Source organism: Rattus norvegicus, chromosome 10, assembly GCF_021556685.1.
Source record: "Rattus norvegicus strain SHRSP/BbbUtx chromosome 10, alternate assembly SHRSP_T2T, whole genome shotgun sequence".
NCBI lineage: Eukaryota > Metazoa > Chordata > Mammalia > Rodentia > Muridae > Rattus > Rattus norvegicus.
Window position 1 is genome coordinate 74904348 of NC_141543.1, and position 22665 is coordinate 74927012.

A 22665-nucleotide genomic window follows, 5' to 3' on the forward strand; every position below is an offset into this window, starting at 1 on the left:
TATTTCACTGGGTTGCTGTTAGGAACAAGAATGGCCTCATGGACTTGAGGACAATGCTAATGTCCAAGCACTACACCAACAGGAGGTATTGCAGCCTCCTTTGTAGTTTCACAGCTACAAAGCTGGAAGAAAGGGAGGCCATCAGGAGAGTATTCATGTGTCCCACTTGTGCTCTGGGCCATTCATGGATGACAGTAGTTTGTTAACTCATCAGGTTTTGGTTTCCCTACATTAAAAGACATACTGATCCCCACAGGCATCTAAGATTTAAAAAGGTCACTGTCACTGCCCTAACCAAGTGAATAAAAAGAACACAGTACTCCTTGGACTTAACACAGAGACAATACTGGATCCTGGTAAGCAAGCCCTGCATCTGACTATCAATGATCCAAATGAATAATAAGGCTTCTAAACAAATAACAGCACAGACAGACTGGCCCCTTTTGGATGTGAACCTCACAGAAGCAAGCATTAATGTTAATATAATATTATATATATATATATATATATGTATATATATATAATGTTAATATATCCCAAGAGATGCAGAGTAGGAGGGCTACCACTCTGACCTCTGGGATGTGCTTCCTCCTTGCCATAGCATAGCCTTGACTCAACAGCCATCATACCAAACTGCTTTGCCCTTTCAGAAGTCATCAGATCTCTTTCTATTGGCTACCACGGATGGGCTGACTACCTCTTACCCAAATAGACAGGCACTTACAGTGAAATGGAATGGCTGTGTCGGCAGTTTTGGCTGCCTCAGCTTGCTTCAGGTTTAGCAGGGTGGATGCAAACAGAGGGTTATTGATAAAATGTTTCATGTAGTGCTTCTCACACTCTTCCTTGGTTTTGGTGCACATCTGATTAGCAACATCCTGCCTAGAGAAATGTATAAAGAGACGAGCTGTCTTACTTATATAGACCACGGAAAGCTTGGTTTATTCATGCCATATTTGCAGTCAAATTAATACAATATCAGTAATCTGATACCTCCACATAGATGTCAGCAAACCAATGAGACAGATATACCACTGATGTTCCAAATTCTGCTACTTGGAGATAGAGAAACAATAAAGGAACTTTTCCTTTCCACTGGAAAGAAAAAGACTATAAATAATTATAAATTTCTGGGCTGGGTATGTGTAACTCAGTAGGTTGAGTGCTTCAGTGGCTCATAACTGCCTAGAACTCCCTTTTCTGGCCTTCTTGGCATGTTAACACCAGTGACAAACATTCATATAGACAAACGCACATGTACATAAATTTAATAAATATGTAAATAAATAATAAGCCTTCGAAAGTCTTATAAGATCATCAATACCAACAGAAAGCATCTTGGAACATGCAAGATGACACAAACCTAAATCCTAGCACTTGGAGGGCAGAGTTATGTGGATCTCTGTGAATTTGAGGCCAGCCTGGTTTACACAGCATTCCAGGCCAATTAGGGATACACTGAGACCCTGTCTAAAAAAGTACATAAATCTAATTTTATCTTTGATGTATTAGGTTATACAAAACAAATGTCACAGGCATATATTTCTTCACTAGAATTTCTAAGAATGTGCATGGCTACAAACACTCAGACAGAATTTGAGATCGCTTGGTATTAGCCTTTTAATATATTCTTATTTCAATTTCACAGGATTAAAAAAATGAGACCCGGGGGTTGGGGATTTAGCTCAGTGGTAGAGCGCTTGCCTAGCATGCGCAAGGCCCTGGGTTCGGTCCCCAGCTCTGGAAAAAAAAAAAAAAAATGAGACCCAAAGAGAAAAATAAACTTGCTAAAGACAAATCCAAAATATACCAAGGGAGAGCCTCTACTCCTCCCTACCCAAGGTGAGGCAGAGGTGGATGTCTTAGTCCCCCTCAAGCTCACTCATACACAATCCTTCCTAGGGCATGAACATGATGCTGTGCACTCCCGTCAACTGTAGATAGTTGGATTCCCTTACTAGGCAAATAGGCTAGATGAGGGCGAGAACCTAAATTCCTGTGCTCTTACCACCCAGCATAGTGCCTTATCCACACTGGATGTAGAAGCAACTAGATTCTTCAGTGTGGTGATGGGGACTGAACCCAACACCTCACATATGCCAAGCAAAAGTGCTAACTAACACTGAGCTACCTCCCCAATCAAGTCTTAGCACAGACTTTTCCCTAGTCTGTGCTAAGAGGGAAAGGAGATGAGGGGGATTGGCCCACTTTAGAGAAGAATTAAACCTCAGGCAAAGTTGACTAGTAAGCTGCTCACCAGTGATCAGTTTTTACCATCTTTGATATTCTCCACAACATAGTTTTATGATGCATACTGCTAAATGAATGAATGGAAACAAAATGTGAGCTGAACTGTGGTCCTCCTCTTGACCCAGGAGGGTGGCACACTTAATGACACTAGGAAGGAAGATGAGTGCTAGTAATCGGGGAAGATCCAGTAGAGGGCCCCTCACCAAGAAGTCACATGCAATAAGAAGAATTTAACTCCCCAAGCTTCACATACTTCATGAGCAAACATGCTTAATAACATCCCTGCTGTCTACTGCACAAACAAAATTATCAGCAGGCAAGTCCCTAAAATGTAAAATCTGGGAGCTGTGGAGATGGTCGGGGGTGAAATGCTCTCTGTATAGGCATAAAGACCTGAGTTCACATTCCAGCACACACATGTGCTAGGCATGTGCCCTGCACTTTTAACTCCAGTGCTTCGTAGGCAGATATAGGTAGATCCTAGGGAACTGTTAGTCAGCCCAAAGAGGCTGAAACCACAAACTCCAGATTAGGTGAGAGACCTTTTCTCAAAAACAGAAACCATACAACCAAACAAAAGCCAAACCTGGAGGGCAAACAAGAGGAAGGCATTTGGTATCAATCTCTAGCTGACACACACACAAGCAAGCAAACTCCCACCCTAAGCCCCAACATGTACATATAGATTTAAAAGTGTACATGTAGTGTACATATAGATTTAAAAGTGGTGCTGCAATAGTAATATCGAAGGGCAATAGTAATAAGTCCTGTTGAATACCACCAAGTTCAAGTAAGGCAGTTAGAAAGCTAAAGACAGCATGTAGTTAAGAAAGCTGTGAAGCTTCAACCTCAGGCCAGCTATGACTATCCACCTCAAGTTTGATTCACTGAAATGAATCTGGAACCTACTGCCCAGACAGAAATCTATCTATAAAACTAGAAGGGAGCAATAATTAGTAACCTACATTTCTCTATAACTCAGGAAAAACAATCCTGGTGTTAATGTAACCAAAGTAACCTTGGAGACTGCTCAGTCGTGAAACTACTGAGCACTGTGCATTCCGGGATGTTTCAGGCCAGGAGACGTGTACACGGATGGGAACTTGTCTCCACATCCTTGGTCATTGGGGAAGCAGCACAGCTTTTCAATTTCTAAGCTCTCTCTTTTAATGTTTCAACAGCAGCTTCTCTTGAGCTATGAGAATAGGAATACTCAGTACTGAATTCTTACCAATTTCCAAAGCCACAGTCCATAACAGCTTCTAAAAGTGCCATTTCTTCCTGAGCTGTCCAGCTGGGATCAAGAACAGGGAAGTCTGAGGTCTAATGAGAAACATAGATTTGGTTAGGTACAGGAATAGGAATGACATGCAGGAGTTCCAACTAGAGAGCACGTGGTTTCAAAGGACGGCACCATGTGTGGTGGTGCACATCTGTAATCCCTGTGAGAAGCAGGCAGGATCACTGACTTCAGGTTCTGTGAGATACCCTTTCTCAAAGACAAAGGTGAAAAGTCTTTCAGGAAGACACCTGATCTCAAGTTCTGGCCTCACATATATGTATACCACCATGCACATGTGTAAACATTCAGCATGTCCCTCCATACAAGGACTGTCATCATCAGATAACATTACTTCCCCTAAGATGTATTACTATTTTTCTACCTCTCCCATCCCTATGACATTCTCCAGTAAAACATTGCTCTGCTTAGATTTTTTTCTGAATAGAATAAGTGTTTCTGGATGTGTTACAGAGTAATTATGCACCCATAATATTCATTGGTTCATCAGTCATTAGTACATACTGCCCTTCTAGAGAACCAGACTTTGGTTCTAGAATCTATGTCAGGTAGCTAAGAACCATCTGTAATTCCAGCTCCAGGAGATCTAACACCTTTAGCCTCCACAGGCACCTGATTCACATGTGTACACATGCACACACACTTACTAATTTAGAAAGAAATCAATTTAAAAAGTCAGGCATGGTGGTACACACCTTCAATTCTAGCACTTGGGAGGCAGAGGCAGGTGGATCTCTGTAAAGTCTAGCCCAGACTGGTCTACAGAGGAATTTCGAGGACTATACAGCCAAGGCTACAAAGAGAGATCCCATCTCAAAGAAGAAACAAAAACAAAAATAGAAAGAGAGGAAAAAGAACCACATAGAACAAAAGGTATGCAAAAGGCAAGCAAGAGGAAGACTGAAATTTGTGGACTTTGGGAGTGATGGCACACAGCTGTAATCCCAGCACTAAGAAAGCAAAGGCAGGATGTTTGCCCTAAGTCAGAGGACAGTTTAGTCTACACAGCAAGATCCTGGCCAGTCAGAGCTTTATAGTAAGGGAAACCTTTCTCAAACAAGGAAACAGGATATCAAGTGGGTATGGCAGCAAATGCCTGTGATCCCAGCAATTAGAAGGCTGAGCATGGGGATAGAACATAACCTAAGCCAATGCAGCAAATATAGGACAGCCAAGGATACAGAGAGATTCCACCTGGAAAATAAGTCAATAATAAAGTTTTTAACTCAAGAAGAGACCAGAGGCTGAGAAATGACTCAGACTTTAAGAACTCTAGTGCTATTGCAGAGGTCCTGAGGTTGGTTCCCATCATACACATTGGGCAGCTCTCAAGTACTGTAATCCCAACTCTAGGGGGATCTGACATCTCTAGCCTCTGTGGGCACATATATATAATTAAAAATAAAAATTAGGGCTGGAGAGATGGCTCAGTGCTTAAGAGCACTGATTGCTCTTCCAGAGGTCCGGAGTTCAAATCCCAGCAACCACGTGGTGGCTCACAATCTCCTCCTGTAATGAGATCTGATGCCCTCTTCTGGTGTGTCTGAAGACAGATATAGTGTACTTATATATAACAAATACATCTTAAAAGGGGGCTCAGGGGGCTGGAGAAATGGCTCAGTGGTTAAGAGCACTGACTGCTCTTCCAGAGGTCCTGAGTTCAATTCTCAGCAACCACATGGTGGCTCACAACCATCTGTAATGGGATCTGATGCCTTCTTCTGTCATGCACGCATACATGCAAATAGAGCACTCATATAAATAAATAAGTAAAAATAAATTAATTCTTAAAAAAAAAAGGGGGGGGGGCTCAGGGTAAGCACTGGCTGTTCTTCCAGGGAACCCAGGTTTGGTTTCTAGCATGTGCATGGCAGTTCACAACCACTGCAATTCCAGTTCCAGAAAATCTAACGCCTTCTGTGCAATAATTGCTCTGGTATATACATAATTCACAGACATACATACAGGCAAAATACCCATACATATAACATAAAAATAAATAAATCTTTGGGAAAAAAAAGCTGGTGACAGAAAAATGGAAATTACTCTATGAAATAGCTGTTTTCAACGTTCCTTCTGATAAACTCAGACTCCTCACTTAACATGGGCCAATGACTTAAGGCTTAGTAGCTTCTATTCCTATATTAAGCTGCCAAGTAAACAAGCTATGTATGGTGATGGTGAAGACTATGTGGAGAGGCTTCGTGAAGGGCAGTGGCCTGGAGACAACGCAGAACAACCAGATCCTGGGTTGATCAGCAGTTAGGAAGAGTAAAATGAAGCCCTCATCAGGTGCCAGAGGACTGTGAAAAGGAAATTGGGACTCAGAAGCCGAGGATGCAGAGCTGAGGACCAACTGCTCTGGGCCTCATCTGAGTGTCTGAGCCATAGCAATTGCCGGAGGTAAAAAAAAAGCAGTTTCTAGTTTAAGCTACAAAGTTTTCAGGTAACAACTATAAAATAAGGAACCAAGCAAAACTAAGCATTATTCACTTTCGTGTATGTCTGAAAATTTCCATGATACAAGGAAACAAGAAAATCATATGAGCCTTTTCGATTCCATAGGCATTTACAACTTGTCATAGCTTCTGTTGGTGATGATAAAATCTGTCCTATTAGTAAGATCACAATACTAACGAGCAACACATTTTGATCTAAGTCTATCAAGTGAGCTTATTGTGAGATCTGAGAGAGATTTCAGAGCCCATGAGTATATTAAACTCCTACCAGTGACATTCAACCTGACAAGTGCCATGCTGATATGTAAGTATGAAAAGTCACACATTAGTCAAAAGGCCTGCCATTTTAGGACACTGATCACCCCTACCAACTTACATTCTAACACCAACTTTTTGAATAACACTGAACTTAAGAAAAGGGGGAGGAGGAGGATGGTGAAGGCATCTTCTTTGGCTTCTTCCTTCTCTTCCTCCTCCTCCTTCATCTTCACCTCCCTCTTCCTCTTCCTCCTCCTCCTCTTGCTCCTTCTTCTTCAGGTTCAATGTTATTCAGACCCTTGACCCAAACTTGGGTCTGAATCTCTAACAACAGGACCTAGAAATCTACAGTTCCACGAAGCTCCCGAGTAATGGAGGTTACGAATTACTGTCATAAAGGGTGTGGTGGAGGAGCTGCTTCTCTGCTCAACGTCCTAAGATTATAAGACAAAAATAGCTACAGAATTCAGAAATCTATTAATGCACCACCCACCACAACATGAGTAACTTCCAAAAATGCAGCACTGTGAGATGAGAAAAGTATTGAAACCATTTAAAGACATCAGATGCTTCATGCTGCCAAGAATCAAGACTTTAGAGACTTAAGAGAGTAGAAAGCCAAAAGCTGGTCATCACTTCTACAGAAGGAAAGATCTGTTGGAATAGCTAAGATTGGCTAATGAAAGTTAGGGAGTACCAGAAGACCCCAGAAGCTCCCCTAAGTTCAGATCGCTGAAAGGCATTTGTATGGGTGGAGAACATGTGAGAAAGGATGATATAATAAGAACTAAGTAGACTTGGCTAAAGTGAAACAGTGGGTTTTTTTTGTTGTTTTTTTTTGTTTTTTGTTTTGTTTTGTTTTTAGCATTGTGAGGAAGATGTGATGCCCAGAATAGCTGAGGAGAGCTCACAGTCAGCTTTCCTCCAGTGGCCGACCACGACTACAAACTACCCAAGCTATATAATTATCTCATAAGGGGTTATTTTACCATTTTTCAAATAGATAAATTTGGAGATGTAGCTCAGTAGTAACGTGATCCAAACCCTGCACCATAAAAATAAATAACAAAACCTGAGTTTAGACAGTCTTCTGTGGATTTGATAAAGTTATCAATTTTCTGAAGATCTAGTAACTTTGGTGAAATGAACTCAAATCTGAAGCTGCTTTGATTGACTTTCCAACCCTGCATTCAGCATGCAACTGGCGAAAGTGAAAACATTTGGTTATTGTTCCAATTAGGAATGCAAGATTTAAGAGTAAATCCTTGGAGGTAGAGGTAGGAAGATCCAGGATTCAAAGCTGTCTTTGGCTACATAACAAATTTGAGGCCAGCTACATGAGACCCTATTATCAAAAAATCTTAAAAATTAAAGAGACTGCAGGCTGGAGGAATGACTTAGTGATTAGGAGCACCTGCTGCTCTTCCACAGGACCTGAGTTTGGTTCCCAGAACCCATATCAAGTGCCTCGCAACTGTAACTCGAGCTTCAATGATTAGATGTCTCTGGCCTCAGCTGGCATCTGAACTCACATGCACATACCCACATGTAGCACACAACACCAGTTCATAACTAAAAATAATAAAAGTCAACATTTTTTACAAGTGTAAGGGAAGGCAGATAGTTGCTTTTGTTTGACCAATTCATAGTCCAAAGCGTGACTCCCAGGAGTAAAGGCACAGCTACGACAAATAGCCAAATTCATGTTGATTTTCTTTCCGAATAATTTTGTTTTACTTTGCTTTTAAAACAGGGTCTTCTGTAGCTCTGGCTAGCCTCCAATTTCCCATGTACAAAATGAGAAAGACATTTGACTACTTATTACTCTGGCTTAATTTCCTAAGTACTCCCAGGTCCTTCCTGTGAACCATGTCTGGTTTAATGTGGCAGTGAGGATGGAACCCAGGACTCTGGCTTGGAGTTCAATATGTAAACCAGGTTGGCCTCAAACTCACAGAGATCCACCGACCTTGGCCTGTAAGTGCTGGGATTAAAAGCATACACTACCACGCCCAGCTTCTTTTAATCTTTTATAAAACACACATAAATGTGCTATGAATTACATAGTAGGCAGAATTCTACATGTATTCTGCATTTTTCCCAAAATTCTTTAACCAAGCACTAGGTACTGCAGGTAAAATCATTTAAAATTAAACCCTCTGCAGATGGAATTCCAACTGCTACCAAGTAGCAGAGTAGTGAGACAGTCTGGCTTCCCTAGGTGAGCCCAATGAACCATACAAAGTCCTCAAAATATTAGAGGAGCCGGAGAGAGGGCTCAGCGGTTAAGAGCACTACACTGGCTATCTTCCAGAGGATGTAGGTTTGAGTCCCAGAATCCATAAATGTGAACTGATTCCCAGTTCACAACTGTCCAGAGAATTTGACATCCTCTTCTGACCTCCAGGAGCACCAGGCACCATGGGGTGCAGACATACATTCAGCCAAAACACATAAAATAAAATATTAAAAATTGTAAAACTTGGGCTGGAGAGATGGCTCAGCGGTTAAGAGCACCAACTGCTCTTCCAGAGGTCCTGAATTCAATTCCCAGCAACCACATGGTGGCTCACAACCACCTGTAATGAGATCTGATCCCCTCTTCTGGTGTATCTGAAGACAGCTACGGTGCACTTATAATATAATAAATGAATAAATCTTAAAAAAAATTGTAAAACTTCTTATAAGTATTAAAGGAGGGCAGAAGAATGAGAGTAAGCAGGATAAAGCAGTAGGTCAAAGGTTCAAGCACTTCATCAGCAGGCCTCAAGGACTCCCAGGATCTCTCAGTGACTCTGGAGATGGCAAAAGGAGGCCAGGAGCTAGGGCAGCCTCTAAACACCAAGAACAAACTCTGGCCAACAACCAGCTAACCTGTAAGGAAACAGAGGCACCAATCCTTTAATCTCAATAAATTCTGCCAATGACCTGAATGAACCAGGAATAATTCTTCCCCCCAGGTGTCAAGATAAAAGCCCAGGTTGGCCAAACACTTCAATTTCAGCCTCTTAAGACCTGCCACAAACCAGTAAGCCCACTGCTCTGCTGACCTGCTGAATTGTGCAAGAATAAATCTGTCTTGTCTTAATCCACTTAATTTTTCATAATTTATAACAGTAACTAATGTAGAAAACTAATAAGTGCTGAATGATTAATCTACAAAATTACTACTGAGAGGAAAACCAGGGTCTGTGTCGAGAACTTGTTTTAGTTGCTTTAAGTGCTCTGAAAACACAGAACTTCCCCTGAAGTGCCAGAGGTCAAATCCAAAGCCTGGTGTACACTAAGGAAGGGCTCTGCCACTGAGCTAGATTCCCTAGGATCCAGATAGAACTATTTTTTTTTCCTTTTTTAAACAATTATTTATGTGTATGAGTGCTCTATCTGCATTTATACCTTTGTGCCAGAAGAGGGCATCAGATCCCATTACAGATGGTTGTGAGCCATCATGTGGCTGATGGGAATTGAACTCAGGACCTCTAGAAAAGCAACCAGTGCTCTTAACTGCTGAGTCATCTCTCCAGCCCACAGATATAACTATTTTAACATGGTATATAGACCTGTCAAGCACACCTGATTATTCATGTTGACCTGTCAAGCAGAACTGATTGTTCATGTTGGCTTATCAAACTGGCCAGGGCTGTAAGAGTGGCAGCACTCTTTCTTTACAGTGGCAATGCCATTACTCAAATCAGAGTCAAGTCTTTTCTGGCCTATTAACCAGTTTGCCTCTTCAAATTCTTTTTATTTTATCTTCTTTGATTTTTTTTAAAAGATTTATTTTATTTTTAATGATGGTCCGTGTGTGTGTGTGTGTGTGTGTGTGTGTGTGTGTGTGTGTGTGTGCGCGCACACACACGCACGCACATATGAGTGAGGTGTCTATGGAGTCCAGAAGTGGGTATCCAGTGAAGGGTGAAGGGGGTATCAGGTTTCCCTAGAGCTGCAGTTATAGGGAGTTGTGTTGTCCAGAATCAGAGCTGGGAACTGAATTCCAGTCCTCAAGAACAGCTGGCACTCAAAACTGACAGGCCATCTTTCCAGCCCTAGTATTTGTTGGTTGGTTGTTCAGACAGGGTATGGTAGTTTGAATAAAAAAAAAAAAAGAGTCCCTTATGTCTCAAGACATCTGAATACTCGATCCCTATTTGGTTGCTGTTTGGGAAGGAATAGAAGGCATGGCCCTTATTGGAAGAGATTTGTCACTGGAGGTGGGCATAAGGTTTCAGAAGTTTCCTGTCTTCCCCATCTCTCTGCTTCCTGTTTGTGGATCAGGATATGAGCTCTCAGCTGCTACTTCTGTGCCAGGCCTGCTTGCCCATAGCTATGCTCCCCAGCGGGATGGACGGACCTATACCTCTGAAACTATAACCCTAAATAAACCCTTGCTTGTACAAGTTGCCATGGCCATGGAGTTTCACCACAGCAACAGAAAAGTTACTTCCCAAATGGAGATGAGATACTCAGTGTCTGGGGCCATTCTCACATAAGTCACCACACAGGGTCTCACACCACATCTCTTAAACTAGGACTCATGGCAACCCTCCTAAAAGCTGGAATTACAGGCAGAAGCCACATCACCCAGCTAGGTCAAGCTATTATTTGTTTTTTATTTATTTGCTTACTTATTATAATAGGCTTGCTTATTTATTTATTATAGTGAGTTTTTTTTTTTTAAACTTCATATACATTGGTATTTTGCCTGCATGTCTGTATGAGGGTATAGATTCTCTGGAACTGGAGTTACAGACAGATGTGAGCCACCGTGTGGGTGCTGGGAATTGATCCCAGGTCCTCTGAAGAACAACTAGTGCTCTTAACCACGGAGCCATCTCTCCAGCCATTTTTATATTTAAGTATTTTAATAGGTTACAAAGAACTAAAACGGCTACTAAATAATTACCATATTCAGAAAAGGGAAAAGGACAGAGATACATGGAGAAAGAAACTTAGTTCTCAGTCTAAATACTTGAAAAAGGAATGAAAATTTCCATCAATGTCATCATTACCATTATTTCGTAAGTATGATCACTCTGATGTTTCTTGTACTCAAATCCTCTAGTGAAACACTGTGGAAAAAAAAAAGTTAAATTACTAAAAGCTACTTTAAAAAAGTATTTTCTTGGGGCTGGGGATGAGGCTCAGTGGGTAGAGCACTTGCTAAGCACACACAGCACCAGAGTCAACCTCAGCACTTGGGAGGTAGAGCTAGAAGAATTAAGAGTTCAACGTCATCCTCACTCAGCTACACAGCCAGTTCTAGGGGTGCTAGGCTACAAGAGACAATGTCTTCAAAAATCAAAATAAGGGGGCTCAGCAGTTAACAGCACTTGACTGCTTTCATAGGCCCTGAGTTCAATTCCAGCAACTACATGGTGGCTCACAACCATCTGTAATGGGATCTGATGCTACACTGAATTAATACACGTAAAATAAATAAAAAATCTTAAAAATAAAAATAAAAGCCAGGCGTGATAGCACATGCCTTTAATCCCAGCACTTGGGGAGGCAGAGGCAAGATCTATGCAAGTTTGAGGCCAGAGAGGTCTACATACACAGTGAGTTCCAGAACAGCTAGGGCTGTGTAGAAACCCTGTCTTAAAACACTAAAAGTAGCTCTTTCTCTTCTGGTCCCAGATGCTGCGGGGCCGTGCAGACATGGCCAAGTCCAAGAACCACTCCACACACACGCACGCACGCACGCACGGTCACTCGCACAGAGTGTCCCACAAATAGCATGGAAATGGCATCAAGAATCCCTGGTCACAAAGATACAAATTTCTTAAGGGGGTTGATCCCAAGTTTCTGGGGAACATGAGCTTTGCCAAGAAGCACAACAAGAAAGGCCTGAAGAAGATGCAGGCCAACAATGCCAAGGCAGTGAAAGTGTGTGCAGAGGCCATCAATGCCCTTGTGAAGCCTCAGGCCATAAGCCCAAGATGCCAAAGGGCCTCAGTTGCAAACTCAGCCGTCTGGCTTTCAGCGCTCACCCCAAGCTTGGGAAGTGGATTTGAAGCTACATGGCCAAGGGTCGTAGGCTCTGCCAATCAAAGCCCAAGGTCCAAACCAAGGCAGAGGCCACAGCTCCAGATAAGGGCCAGGCTTCGGCTCCAGCTCAGACTGCCAAAGGTGCCCAGGCCCCTGTGAAGGCCCCATAGAAAAGCCTCCTGCCAATGTGAAGACAGATGGACCACTGTGACACACCTGCCTGCACACTATCTGTAGGTGACCAGTGTCCTATGCTGTTTTTACAAATGAACTTGAGGCAAGAAAAAAACAAACACCAAAAGTAAATAAATAAACTAAAATAAAAAACAAGACAAAAGATGGTTTGAAGAGGCTCTTTTTTTATTTTTATATATTTTTATCTTATTTGAGGCAAGAACTCATGTACTTCAAGTAGTCTAGTCTGGCCTTGAAGTCCTCCTCTTCCTGTCTCTACTTTCCAAGGCCTGAAATTACAGGCCTCTACTGACACTATCAACCTGATGGAATACTGTCGTCTTAAAGCCATTGTTTTGGGTTTTTTTCTCTTGGTTCTGGTATACTGAAAAGAATTTTGCTATGCAGTCCAGGCTGGTTTCACCTTCCCTCCTCCTATCCATTCTCTCCCCATGCCCAGTATATAATCTTTTTTAAAAAAATTTTTATTTTTGGTTTTTCAAGACAGGGTATCTCTGTGTGGCCTTGGCTGTCCTGGCACTCTGTAGAGCAGGCTGGCCTCGAACTCGGAGATCTGCCAGTCTCTGTCTCTACCTGAGTGCTAGGATTCTAATATATATTCTTATAACTCAAAGAGAATCACTTTTTTACATTTTAACATGTCTAAAACGGAATGGTGTGTGTGTGCGTATGTTTGTAGGTGCACACACCTATGCACGCCCTTACGAAGGCCACTATTGGGGATATTCATTTATCACTCTCTGCTTTGTTTTTTGAGACAGGGTCTCTCACTGAACCTAGAGATTGTGGTTCAGCTCCTCCTAGCTTCTCCACGCCCTCCCCAGCACAGGGCTACAGGCAAATGCTACCATGCTCAGGTTTTACAGACATTGGGAATTCAAACTCAGGTCTCAGCTTGCACAGCACTTTACCCACTGAGCCATCTCTGCCATGTCTGGAATGTGTCTTAGAATCAAGTGTCTTAGAGTGGGTAAGTCCTGATAATCCCAATGAGCAAATTATTTAGACTGTGGCTGAATTTCATCTGTAAAATGGAGATATTTACTTACTCACTTCCCAGCGCTGTAGTGATGATTTAGGGGTGATAAAAGTAGGGTACTCTAAGCAGTACCTGGCACACCTAACCAGTATTACTCCTAATATAGCCCACAAAACACTCTGTTGCCTTGTCATCTATACCAAGACCACTCTAATAAGTTAAGCAGTGAGGTCAAAAGGAACACCCTGCCAGCTAGGAATCCTGTAATCAAAGTCTTTCAGTTTACTCCGGAAAGTGGTAAGCACTGAGCTGTGCAGCTCTGTGGAAGTCATGTCTGTCTCACCATCCGTTCCTGACCTCCCCGGTAAAGTCTACAGGGAAGACTACCTGTAGGAAGAGAGTTCATGCAGGGTGGTCCTAAGCTACTGAGTTACTATATCCACAAAACAGACCAGGAGAGACACTCTCCTCAGGGAGTTACCTGCAAGCACAGGAAGAAAGGAGGAGGCCCACATTCAGCACATTTAATGTAAGGTTCCATGAGGTAGGAGGAGCAGCCTCTGCAAGGTGGCTTATCAGATGGATCATCTGGAACATACAGAAAACAAACATCAGCTTAGAACTCTACAAATGGCTGAAGACTGACTATGTTACAGACGTAAGGAAGCAAAATGAGTTTATTGCACACATACAAACAAGAGCCACCCTGTCCATTACACGGCGGCGTGTTCCTTCCTCCAGAGAACCTACTGCTTCAAACACTAAGCAGAGAAGGCCCCTGCAGAGAAACTCATAAACACAAGTTTTAAAGTTTTACAGAGCCCACCTGATCACAAGGAAAAGTAAACCAGGCACATTCCCCACACAGTGCACACATACAAAGCAAACCAGACAAAAGGTCAACAGTTGTTCTACCCAGGCAGCAGCACACAGGCGCAGTCACTGCTCTGGTCTTTCATGTTCTCTGCAAGTTTGAATTTTTTTCTTAACAAGTTGGAGGAATTCCAGTTTAGGATTTAAGCTTTGTGTCTAGGTTTGAGATACCAAGGAAACGGCAAACTGCTGCATGCAGGCTCTTGTTCTGAACTAGGAAGGCAATCGGCACATATAAATTCTCCAAAGCCCTAAGTCGGAAGATACCTTTGTTCCAGGTTGCCCTAAATCCTGCCTCTCTGAAGTGAGAGCAACCTATTGTTCTCTGGCTTGCCCCTGGGATGTGGGACAAAGGCCTAGGGAGGGAGATGAGGGGACTTACTTTGTTCAGCTATCACATTCTATAACAGCATTTTCCTTCTTTGCTCTAACAGCCACTTGCTTTACAATGAAGTCATGGAGAAAACTGACAGGGTAAAGAATGTCCTGCCTGGGGGTTGGGGATTTAGCTCAGTGGTAGAGCGCTTGCCTAGCAAGCACAAGGTCCTGGGTTCGGTCCCCAGCTCCTAAAAATAGAAAAGAAAAAAAAAAAAAAAAAAAAAAGAATGTCCTGCCTGAAGCTTATTCCTTTTGCTGTTTTTAAGACAGGACCTTACGTAACCCAGGCTAGTCACCATCTACGACCTTCAACTCCTCATCTATCTACTTCTACCTCCAAAGTGAAGGGATTACTTCTCTTCTACCACTTCTGATTAAAAAAAAAATAAAATATTAAGTGCTAGATGTCAGTTTTTTAAAAATTACGTCTATTTGTATGTCTGTGACACATGCATTTGAGTGCAGGTGCCAATGGAGGCCAGAAGAGGGTGTCAGATCCCCTGAGCTGGAGTTACAGGCCACCTGACTGCTTGCCCCCTATAAAAACAGAACACCTTAAGTGGCAAACCATCTCTCCAGGCCCAGATGCCAGTCTTTACCAAATCACCATCCCCTGAACTCTTGCTTTATTTTTATTTTTAAGAGACAGGCTTTAAGTTGTCAAAACTGGCCCTGAACTTCTAGGCTCGAGTGGATCCATATCATCACAATAGATCTTTCCTAGGAGCAGCAGCAGCAGCAGCAGGTGGAATTCCAGAAGACAACTTGCAGGAGTCAGCTTTCTTCTTCCAGCATGTGGGTTATAGAAATTGAACTCAGGTCCTCAGATTTGAGCCATCTTGCTGACCCTTTGCTATCCTTTTTAACTTTCACTTCATCAGTGAACTAACCTGATGGTTCTGAATTACCCCTTAGGAAGACATTTTGAAACTCCAAGAAGGCAGATTTTTGCTGCTATGGGTAGGATGCGGTATGAACGCTTTGCAGATAGGAACTGGGATTGTCGATGTTAAATACTCAAGATATTCCTTTCTACACAGCAAAACAAACAAAAAGCCCTGACTTAAGCCCTTATCGACTTTCAATTATTTCATTAAATATTCAGCTAGATAGAAAAACAAAGCTCACAATTACATTCCCTAGGACCTATTTCTATATTATGTGCTAAAAATGTTTGTTTTTGATAGTGTTAGTGATCTGACCTTGTACACGCTAGTCAAGCAGGTTTCTAACAGTACTCACTGAGCCATAGTCCTAGCCCCAATGGAAATATTTTTGACTATAGGGCATGGTGGTGAATGTCTTTAATCCCTGCATTCAGAAGACAAGCAGGTAGATTTTTATGAGGTCCACACCAGCCAGAGCTACTTAGTAAGACTCTGTCTTAATGAGATTTTAATAGTTTTAATATATTTGAATATTCTAATATGACTGTCCACAAGAGGAGGTGGATTCTGTTTTGTTCAGAACTTGACCAGGGGTTACTGAGACTTGTAACATTTCTCAGTCACTAGCAGACTGATTCATCCTGTTTTTATGGTAAGAAGCCGTGATTCACCCTATGGGTCTAAGCAGTTGACTGCTTAAGTTATCATGTCTCCTATAGTTTTAATGTCCTGCCCCCCACACTACCACCCCCACTCTTTTATGACAAGATTTAATTCTCTAACTCAGTCTATCCTGCCTCAGCCTCCTGTGTGTTGGGATTACAAGTATGTGCCATCAATCTAGCAGGAATAATGTCTTAAAAACATATTGATACACTTGCTATTTTAAAATAAATTATATTGTTTCATTATAAATTACCCTATTATATTATGGAATTATTTTTATTTTTGAAATAATGTACCTACCTATTCCACTGTCAATTAATCAGAGTCTTAAAAAATATAGAAAGAATATAACTGGGTCTAAAAGGTTGAGAATTAATCTAACAAGTTCCTAATCTAACAAGTGGCTATGTATGCATTTATGACATTTACAGTCTGTTACTTTATCAGTATCTGTGATACACACACACACACACACACACACACACAAAACATTTCACAAAACATTTCTCCATGTATTTTCCTAAATCTAGAATTACTGAGTGCATAGAGGGCTGATCAAGGGTTTATTTATTTTGATTACATTTATTTAACCACTTTGTGTATACGTGTGGGCATGAATGTTCTATAGACTACTCATGGTGTATAACTTCCAGCCACTGCAGGGGATCTGACACCTCTGCCTGGTCTCCATACCCACACTCATATGTACATATCAATACACACATAGTTAAAAACAAACAAACAAACAAACAAGTAAATAAAAAAATACAGAGGACATAAGATCTTTGGGGATGGAGAAATAGCTCAGCAGTTAACAGTAGTGGCTATTCTTCCAGAGGATCAGAGTCCAATTCCCAACATCCATACGGCAGCTCACACCATCTGTTACTCCTTCTTTTGGTCTCTAAAGGCATCGGGCATGCATGTGCAGAAGGCTTAATGAGAAGTTGAAACACTCATACACATAAAATAATAAAAAATTTTAAAGGGTTGGGGATTTAGCTCAGTGGTAGAGTGCTTACCTAGGAAGCACAAGGCCCTGGGTTCGGTCCCCAGCTCCAAAAAAAAGAACCAAAAAAAAAAAAAAAATTTAAAAAATGAAGTAAAATAAATCTTAAAAGCAAAACCATTATAAACAGGGTTAGAAGTATGGCTCAGTGCTTACGAATGTTTACTGCTTTTACAGGAGACCTGGGTTCAGTTCCCAGTACCCACAAATTTATAACTCCAGTTTCAGGTGATCCCAAATCCTATTATGGCCTTCACAGGTGCCTGTAAACACGTAGTACAAATAAACTCACAGAGACAAACACACGGACGCAAAAACAGTATAAACAAAGTTGAAAAACCATGTAAACTGGAAGAAAGAATTTGCAAACTCATGAGAGAAAAAAGTTGAAATTCTTCTTTACACTTTTAATCTTGGTTTGTTTGTTTGTTTGTTTTGTTTTGTTTTGTTTTTTTATGTGTATGAGTGTTCTGGCTGCATCAATGTCTATACACCGTGTACATGCAGTGCTTGTGGAGACCCAGAGGTGTCAGATCCCCTGGAGCTGGAGTTACAAAGAATTGTGAACCCTCATGTAGGTAGTGATGATTGAACTCAGGCCCTCTGGAAGAGGAGCCAGTGATCTTAACCACTGAGCCTCTCTCTAGCAACTGACATTCTTATTATATAAAGATATTCCTGAGGCCCCAAGTTTGAGTCACGCCATCAAAGGAAAACATAAAACGGGAAGAACCACATTGTTGTTGTGGACCACACTTGTAAATCCTGGGAGGCTGAGGAAGGATTTTTGGAACTTCAAGACCTGCTTAAGTTACATATTAAGTTCCTTGTTAGCCAGGGCTATACAATAAGACCCTGTCTCAAAAAAAAAAAAAAAAAAAAAAAAGCCAAACAGAACAAAAAGCAAGCCAGGAACAGTGAGTGGTGCGTTCCTAGAGTCCCAAGTATTGGGAAGATGAGGCTGAGACACTCACTGAAGAATCAGAACTTGGAACCAGCCTCAGCAACAAAGTGAGAATTCACCTCAAGAACAAAATGCCAAAGCAGTTAGGAAGGGAAGGAGAGAGATAAAGATCGTCTTAAGCATGGGGAAAACTATTTACATTTGCTCATAAGGAGAAATAAAAACTCAAAGCTTGACAATGAAGCTTTGCCGAAAGACTGTGGTAACAGGACAGGTACGAATGCAAAATAGGGCAGCTCGTTTGGAGGGGCTTTAGAAACAGATAAACAGACGGACAAATTGTCATCATTATTATTTGTGGGTTTTTTGTTTGCTGTTTTAGGCAGGATCTCATTAAGTAGTCCAGGGTTGTCTGGACTCATTATGTGGATCAGGCTGGCCTTGAACTCACAAAGATCTCTCTGCCTTTGCCTCCAGAGTGCTGGGATTAAAGGAATGTGCCATCGTGATAGGTTCTAACAATTGTTTTAAAGGATGGGATAGCGGGGAGAGGTAGTACCAGCCTTTAATCCCAGAGGCAGACACATTACCAAACAGAAGCTTGCCTGATCTACAAAGAGTTCCAGGATAGTCAACTCAGTTACACAGAGAAACCCTTTCTTGAAGGAAATGATGTGAGAGTTTTCCAATTTACACTTGCAACATTAGTAAAATGAAAATGTAGAACTGGATGTGTCTAAGGTTCTGCTGAACCTACAAAGGGAAAATGCAGAGTGCCTTTGAGAAAATGACAGGAAACAAGACCTAAAAGCACACTTCTGGTTCTTACTAACAAATACCTACTTTGTGACTGTACATGCCTGTATGTGCACTGCTCACTTTTATGATTTCTATTTCTATGAAATCCAATGATGATACAAGTCTGGAATCCCAGCACTTACTTGATGAACAAGTAGTTCAAGGCCATCCTTCGCTACAAAGCCAGTTCCAGGCCAGCCAATCTACACGAGAACTTGGGCTTAAAATAACATGTTTATTTATAGATCAATCATATGGGGCTAGTCCACTCAGCCTGGCTTTATTCTAAAGTGATGAAGCTGTGTTGCATATGTGATAATTATGTGATATTCATAATTCCTTCAGGCATTATCATTCAATTTCAAAGGCGTTGCTTCCCTGATCAACTTCTATTTTAGTTCGCTCGCTATTCATTATCACTAGAGACTTGTCCCACTGTACTTACTGCTAAAGGAACCCAAACGGTCCATCCTCTAGCTGACAGACTGCTGTGTGATCTTCCTTGATACAGAGCTTTGAGACTTCAGAAGTTGCCAAAGATTAACAATCCCACGGTCCCCTATGAACAAAGAGAAGACCCACACAGATCAGAAAACCATTCAAGGTTCATTTCACTCACAGAATTTAAAGTAATCCTCCTTACAAAATCTGGAACTTGCTGGTGTAGTGGTATGAACATTTAATCCTAACACCCAGGAAGCAGAAAAAAAATAGGTCTCTGAGTTCAAGACCAGCCTGGTCTACATGGAGAGTTCTGAACCAGCCAGGGCTACAGAGTGAGACCCTGTCTCAAAAAATTAATTTGAATTTTATTACTGGAAACTAAGGACTCCTACCGAACATATATTGATCAGTAATTTACTCATTCAAACAGAAGGTAGAAATAGGAGGAATTCAACGTCATCCCTGGCTATCTACTGCTTGAAACCCCAAACCTAAAACAAGCATGGCAGGCACACCTTTGATCCTAGCACTAAGGCACAAGCAGCCTAATCTACAGAGTGAGCTCCAGGAAGGCAGCGCTGGCTACACAGAGAAACCCTATCTTGGAGAAAAAAACAAACAGACCACATACACCAAAACAAAGCACTTAGCAACTTGGACAAATAAATGTTAGTCTTCTAAAAGGCTAATGCACCTTCATTTCTCCTGAAAGTTTTTTCACTTTGACATTTTTAGCTTGGGGACTGATACACAAAGTATATGTAATGCTTAGATAATAAGGTGGAGGGCCGATTTTTTTGGCTACTTTGGGTAGGGGTGAGTTTTTCCTCTATATAGTTCCAAGAAAACTGGGTCTTTGAAGAAGAATGTTGTGGACTCTGTAGCTCAACTATAGGGGGTTTAAGCATGAAGGATGCTTTGTATTCAAACTCCAGCATCCAATAAGCTTACACCTAGTACTCCAGAGGTACAAGCAAGAGGATCAGGAGTTCAAGGAAATTCTTGGCTACATTAAGTTCAAGGTTGGCCCAAGATACATGAGGCTGCCTAAAGAAATAAATTAATTAATTAAAAAAAATCAATTCAACAAAGGCATATTATATACCCAGGAATAAAATAACAGCCAACATCCATATGCCAGGTACTGAATGGAAGTATGTAGACTATATCTTGGAATCCTAACAATCTCCTGGCGCAGGCTAAACAGAAGCGCTAAAGATTGGGGTATTTGCATAATGTTTTTACAGCCTGCTGAACAGCAGGGCCCTATCAATAGACCCTTACACTGTCAAAGACACTACAATACGTTCTGACAAAAACACTTCACGTCGCAAAGCACAATGTTGCAGAAAGTAAAATCTTCCTTCCTCTCCTTCCTTAAAAGACCACGCAGTGACACTAACATCCTTGACAGACGGGCTTCCTTTAAATTAATTACCAGAAAGAGCAGGGAAGGGGGCGAGGGTCAGAACCCCATGAGGAAAACAGGGGAGTGAGTCGGGGGCTTGGCAATTGTGCAGACAGCATCCTTATAGCTGCACGGTCTTGGGCAAGTCATTGAACCGGGGCCTCGGCTCCAAAACGGTGCTAAACACTGGCTCGCGGAGACCCACGTGGGGGCTCGGCGGGTCAGGTGGGCCGGGGCCGCGCTCCACCGCCCAGCCCGAATACCAAGGTGCGGCAGCGCCAGCCGCGGGGGGGAGGGGCTCGGGACTCGCGGGCCGCATCAACCTCCCCCGCCGCGTGGCCCGCAGAGCCAGCCCGCACCTCGTGACCCCGAGTGCCTTCGCTCCCGCCGCTCGGCCCCGCGCCTCACCTCGCCACGTCCCGCACCTCGGCACCGAAGAGCCCGCCGCTGCGTGCGCTGTGCAGACTCTCTGCGTGCGCGCCACGGCCTACGTGCGCGGCCCCGAATCACGTGCGCGGTCCCGTACCACTCAGTCACGAGCACGCCGAGTCTGTCCCGCCTCCTCCAGTCCCGCGGCGGGCGGGTCCCGGTGGCGTCGCCCCGGGATGAGGAGCATGGTACCTGGCTACTTGTCGGTGGGCCCTGAACTCTGACCTGCTGTCACTTTCCCCGTCACCACTGGCGTCCCGGTGGCACGCGCTAAGGCGGCCTCGGCTGGTTCAGTCTGGATTTTTTCTTAACAGTCCCATTCCAGTTCTGTTGAAAGCAAGGAAACTGAGGCTGCCTAGGCACTGGTTGGAGAATGGCGAGCCCGAGCCGCGCTGTGCCACTCATGGATTACCTAGACTGAATGAATTGAGGGGTGAAGAGGGTCCTTTTTACTCTGATGCTTCTGGGACGTCGAAATTGCCTTCTCTGGAAAGACCCATCCCCTCTCTGGGCTTCAGAGGCCCACATGGAAGCGCAATGATGATGTGGTGGTCCACTCTGATGTCACTCTTGAGGGCTAGGTATGTCCCAACATCTCTTTCTACTACTAGTATAGATTCTTATAAGAGCTTCCATTTGTGGAGTCCGTCCTTACTGCATGCCAGGCATTGTACAAAGAGGGTTACACATAAGGGCTCGCCTAGATCAACTTTCTGAGGGAGTCGCTGTTACTGCCCTCACGGTCCAGCTGAGGAAATTTAGGCATTGAAATATATAACTTAGGATCACAGTGCTACCAAGCGTTGGGGAAGAGAGTCCAACCATGGCGGATCTTAACTATTATGTGTAATATCTTTTTAAAAATCTGTTTCGTAGATGTGTCCAATTTCTGTTGGAATTCATTTATATGCTATCTGCCTATGTGACCTCTTGATACGTTTTTTGGCATGCAGGTAATATAAATTCATTGTTAAAATAAAAAAAATTGCAGCTGGGTGTACTTAGTGACACATCTGTGATCTCAACACTTGGGAGAGTGCAGAACAGTTGCCTTGAGTTTGAGATCAATCTGGGCTACAGAGTGAGAAGTCTGTCTTTTTAAAAAAAAAAAAAAAAGAGTAGAAAAGAAAAAAACATTAATAATTCACATATGAAAGTCACCCCCCGCCACGTTAAGTAAACACTTAATGTAAATGTTCACATTTACTGAATCTCCAAATCCATTCATTTGACTCAGGTGCTGAGAGTTTGGTAGTGAGCAAAACATATTCTCTTGCATATGAGGTTCGTGTATTATATGTAAGCGATCAAAGATAAGCATGTTGCATATCAGTATGTGAATAATAAATATTAAAAGATGCCCCCATCGGTCCCCAGCTCCGAAAAAAAAAAGAAAAAAAAAAAAAAGAACCAAAAAAAAAGATGCCCCCATAACGTGGT

General features: G+C 42.4%; 2 protein-coding genes across 19 annotated transcripts in view; one reads left to right on the forward strand and one right to left on the reverse strand.

The window, feature by feature from the left end:
• Tada2a (transcriptional adaptor 2A) overlaps positions 1–21285 on the reverse strand; it is a 47613-nt gene extending 26328 nt beyond the window's left edge. For 3 of the 17 annotated variants that reach the window (XR_015630800.1, XR_015630804.1, XM_087573019.1), the window contains exons 1-6: positions 21205–21285; positions 19390–19503; positions 13911–14017; positions 11277–11336; positions 3482–3573; positions 725–882 (exon numbers count right to left, since the gene is read on the reverse strand). Coding sequence is in view for 8 of the 17 variants with exons in the window: in XM_087573019.1 (XP_087429145.1) it covers positions 725–882; positions 3482–3573; positions 11277–11336; positions 13911–14017; positions 19390–19414 (442 nt within the window). In the remaining 9 variants the exon portion in view is untranslated. The remainder of the gene's footprint in view (positions 1–724; positions 883–3481; positions 3574–11276; positions 11337–13910; positions 14018–19389; positions 19504–21204) is intronic. The other 14 variants (XR_015630802.1, XM_087573021.1, XM_087573016.1 and 11 more) reach the window with 8 other exon arrangements.
• A 77-nt stretch (positions 21286–21362) lies between these two features.
• The window catches only part of Acaca (acetyl-CoA carboxylase alpha), a 262246-nt gene continuing 260943 nt past the window's right edge, over positions 21363–22665 (forward strand). For both annotated transcript variants that reach the window (XM_087574065.1, XM_087574066.1), the window contains exon 1: positions 21363–21806. In XM_087574065.1, the coding sequence (XP_087430191.1) occupies positions 21763–21806 (44 nt within the window). In that variant the 5' untranslated portion in view covers positions 21363–21762. The remainder of the gene's footprint in view (positions 21807–22665) is intronic.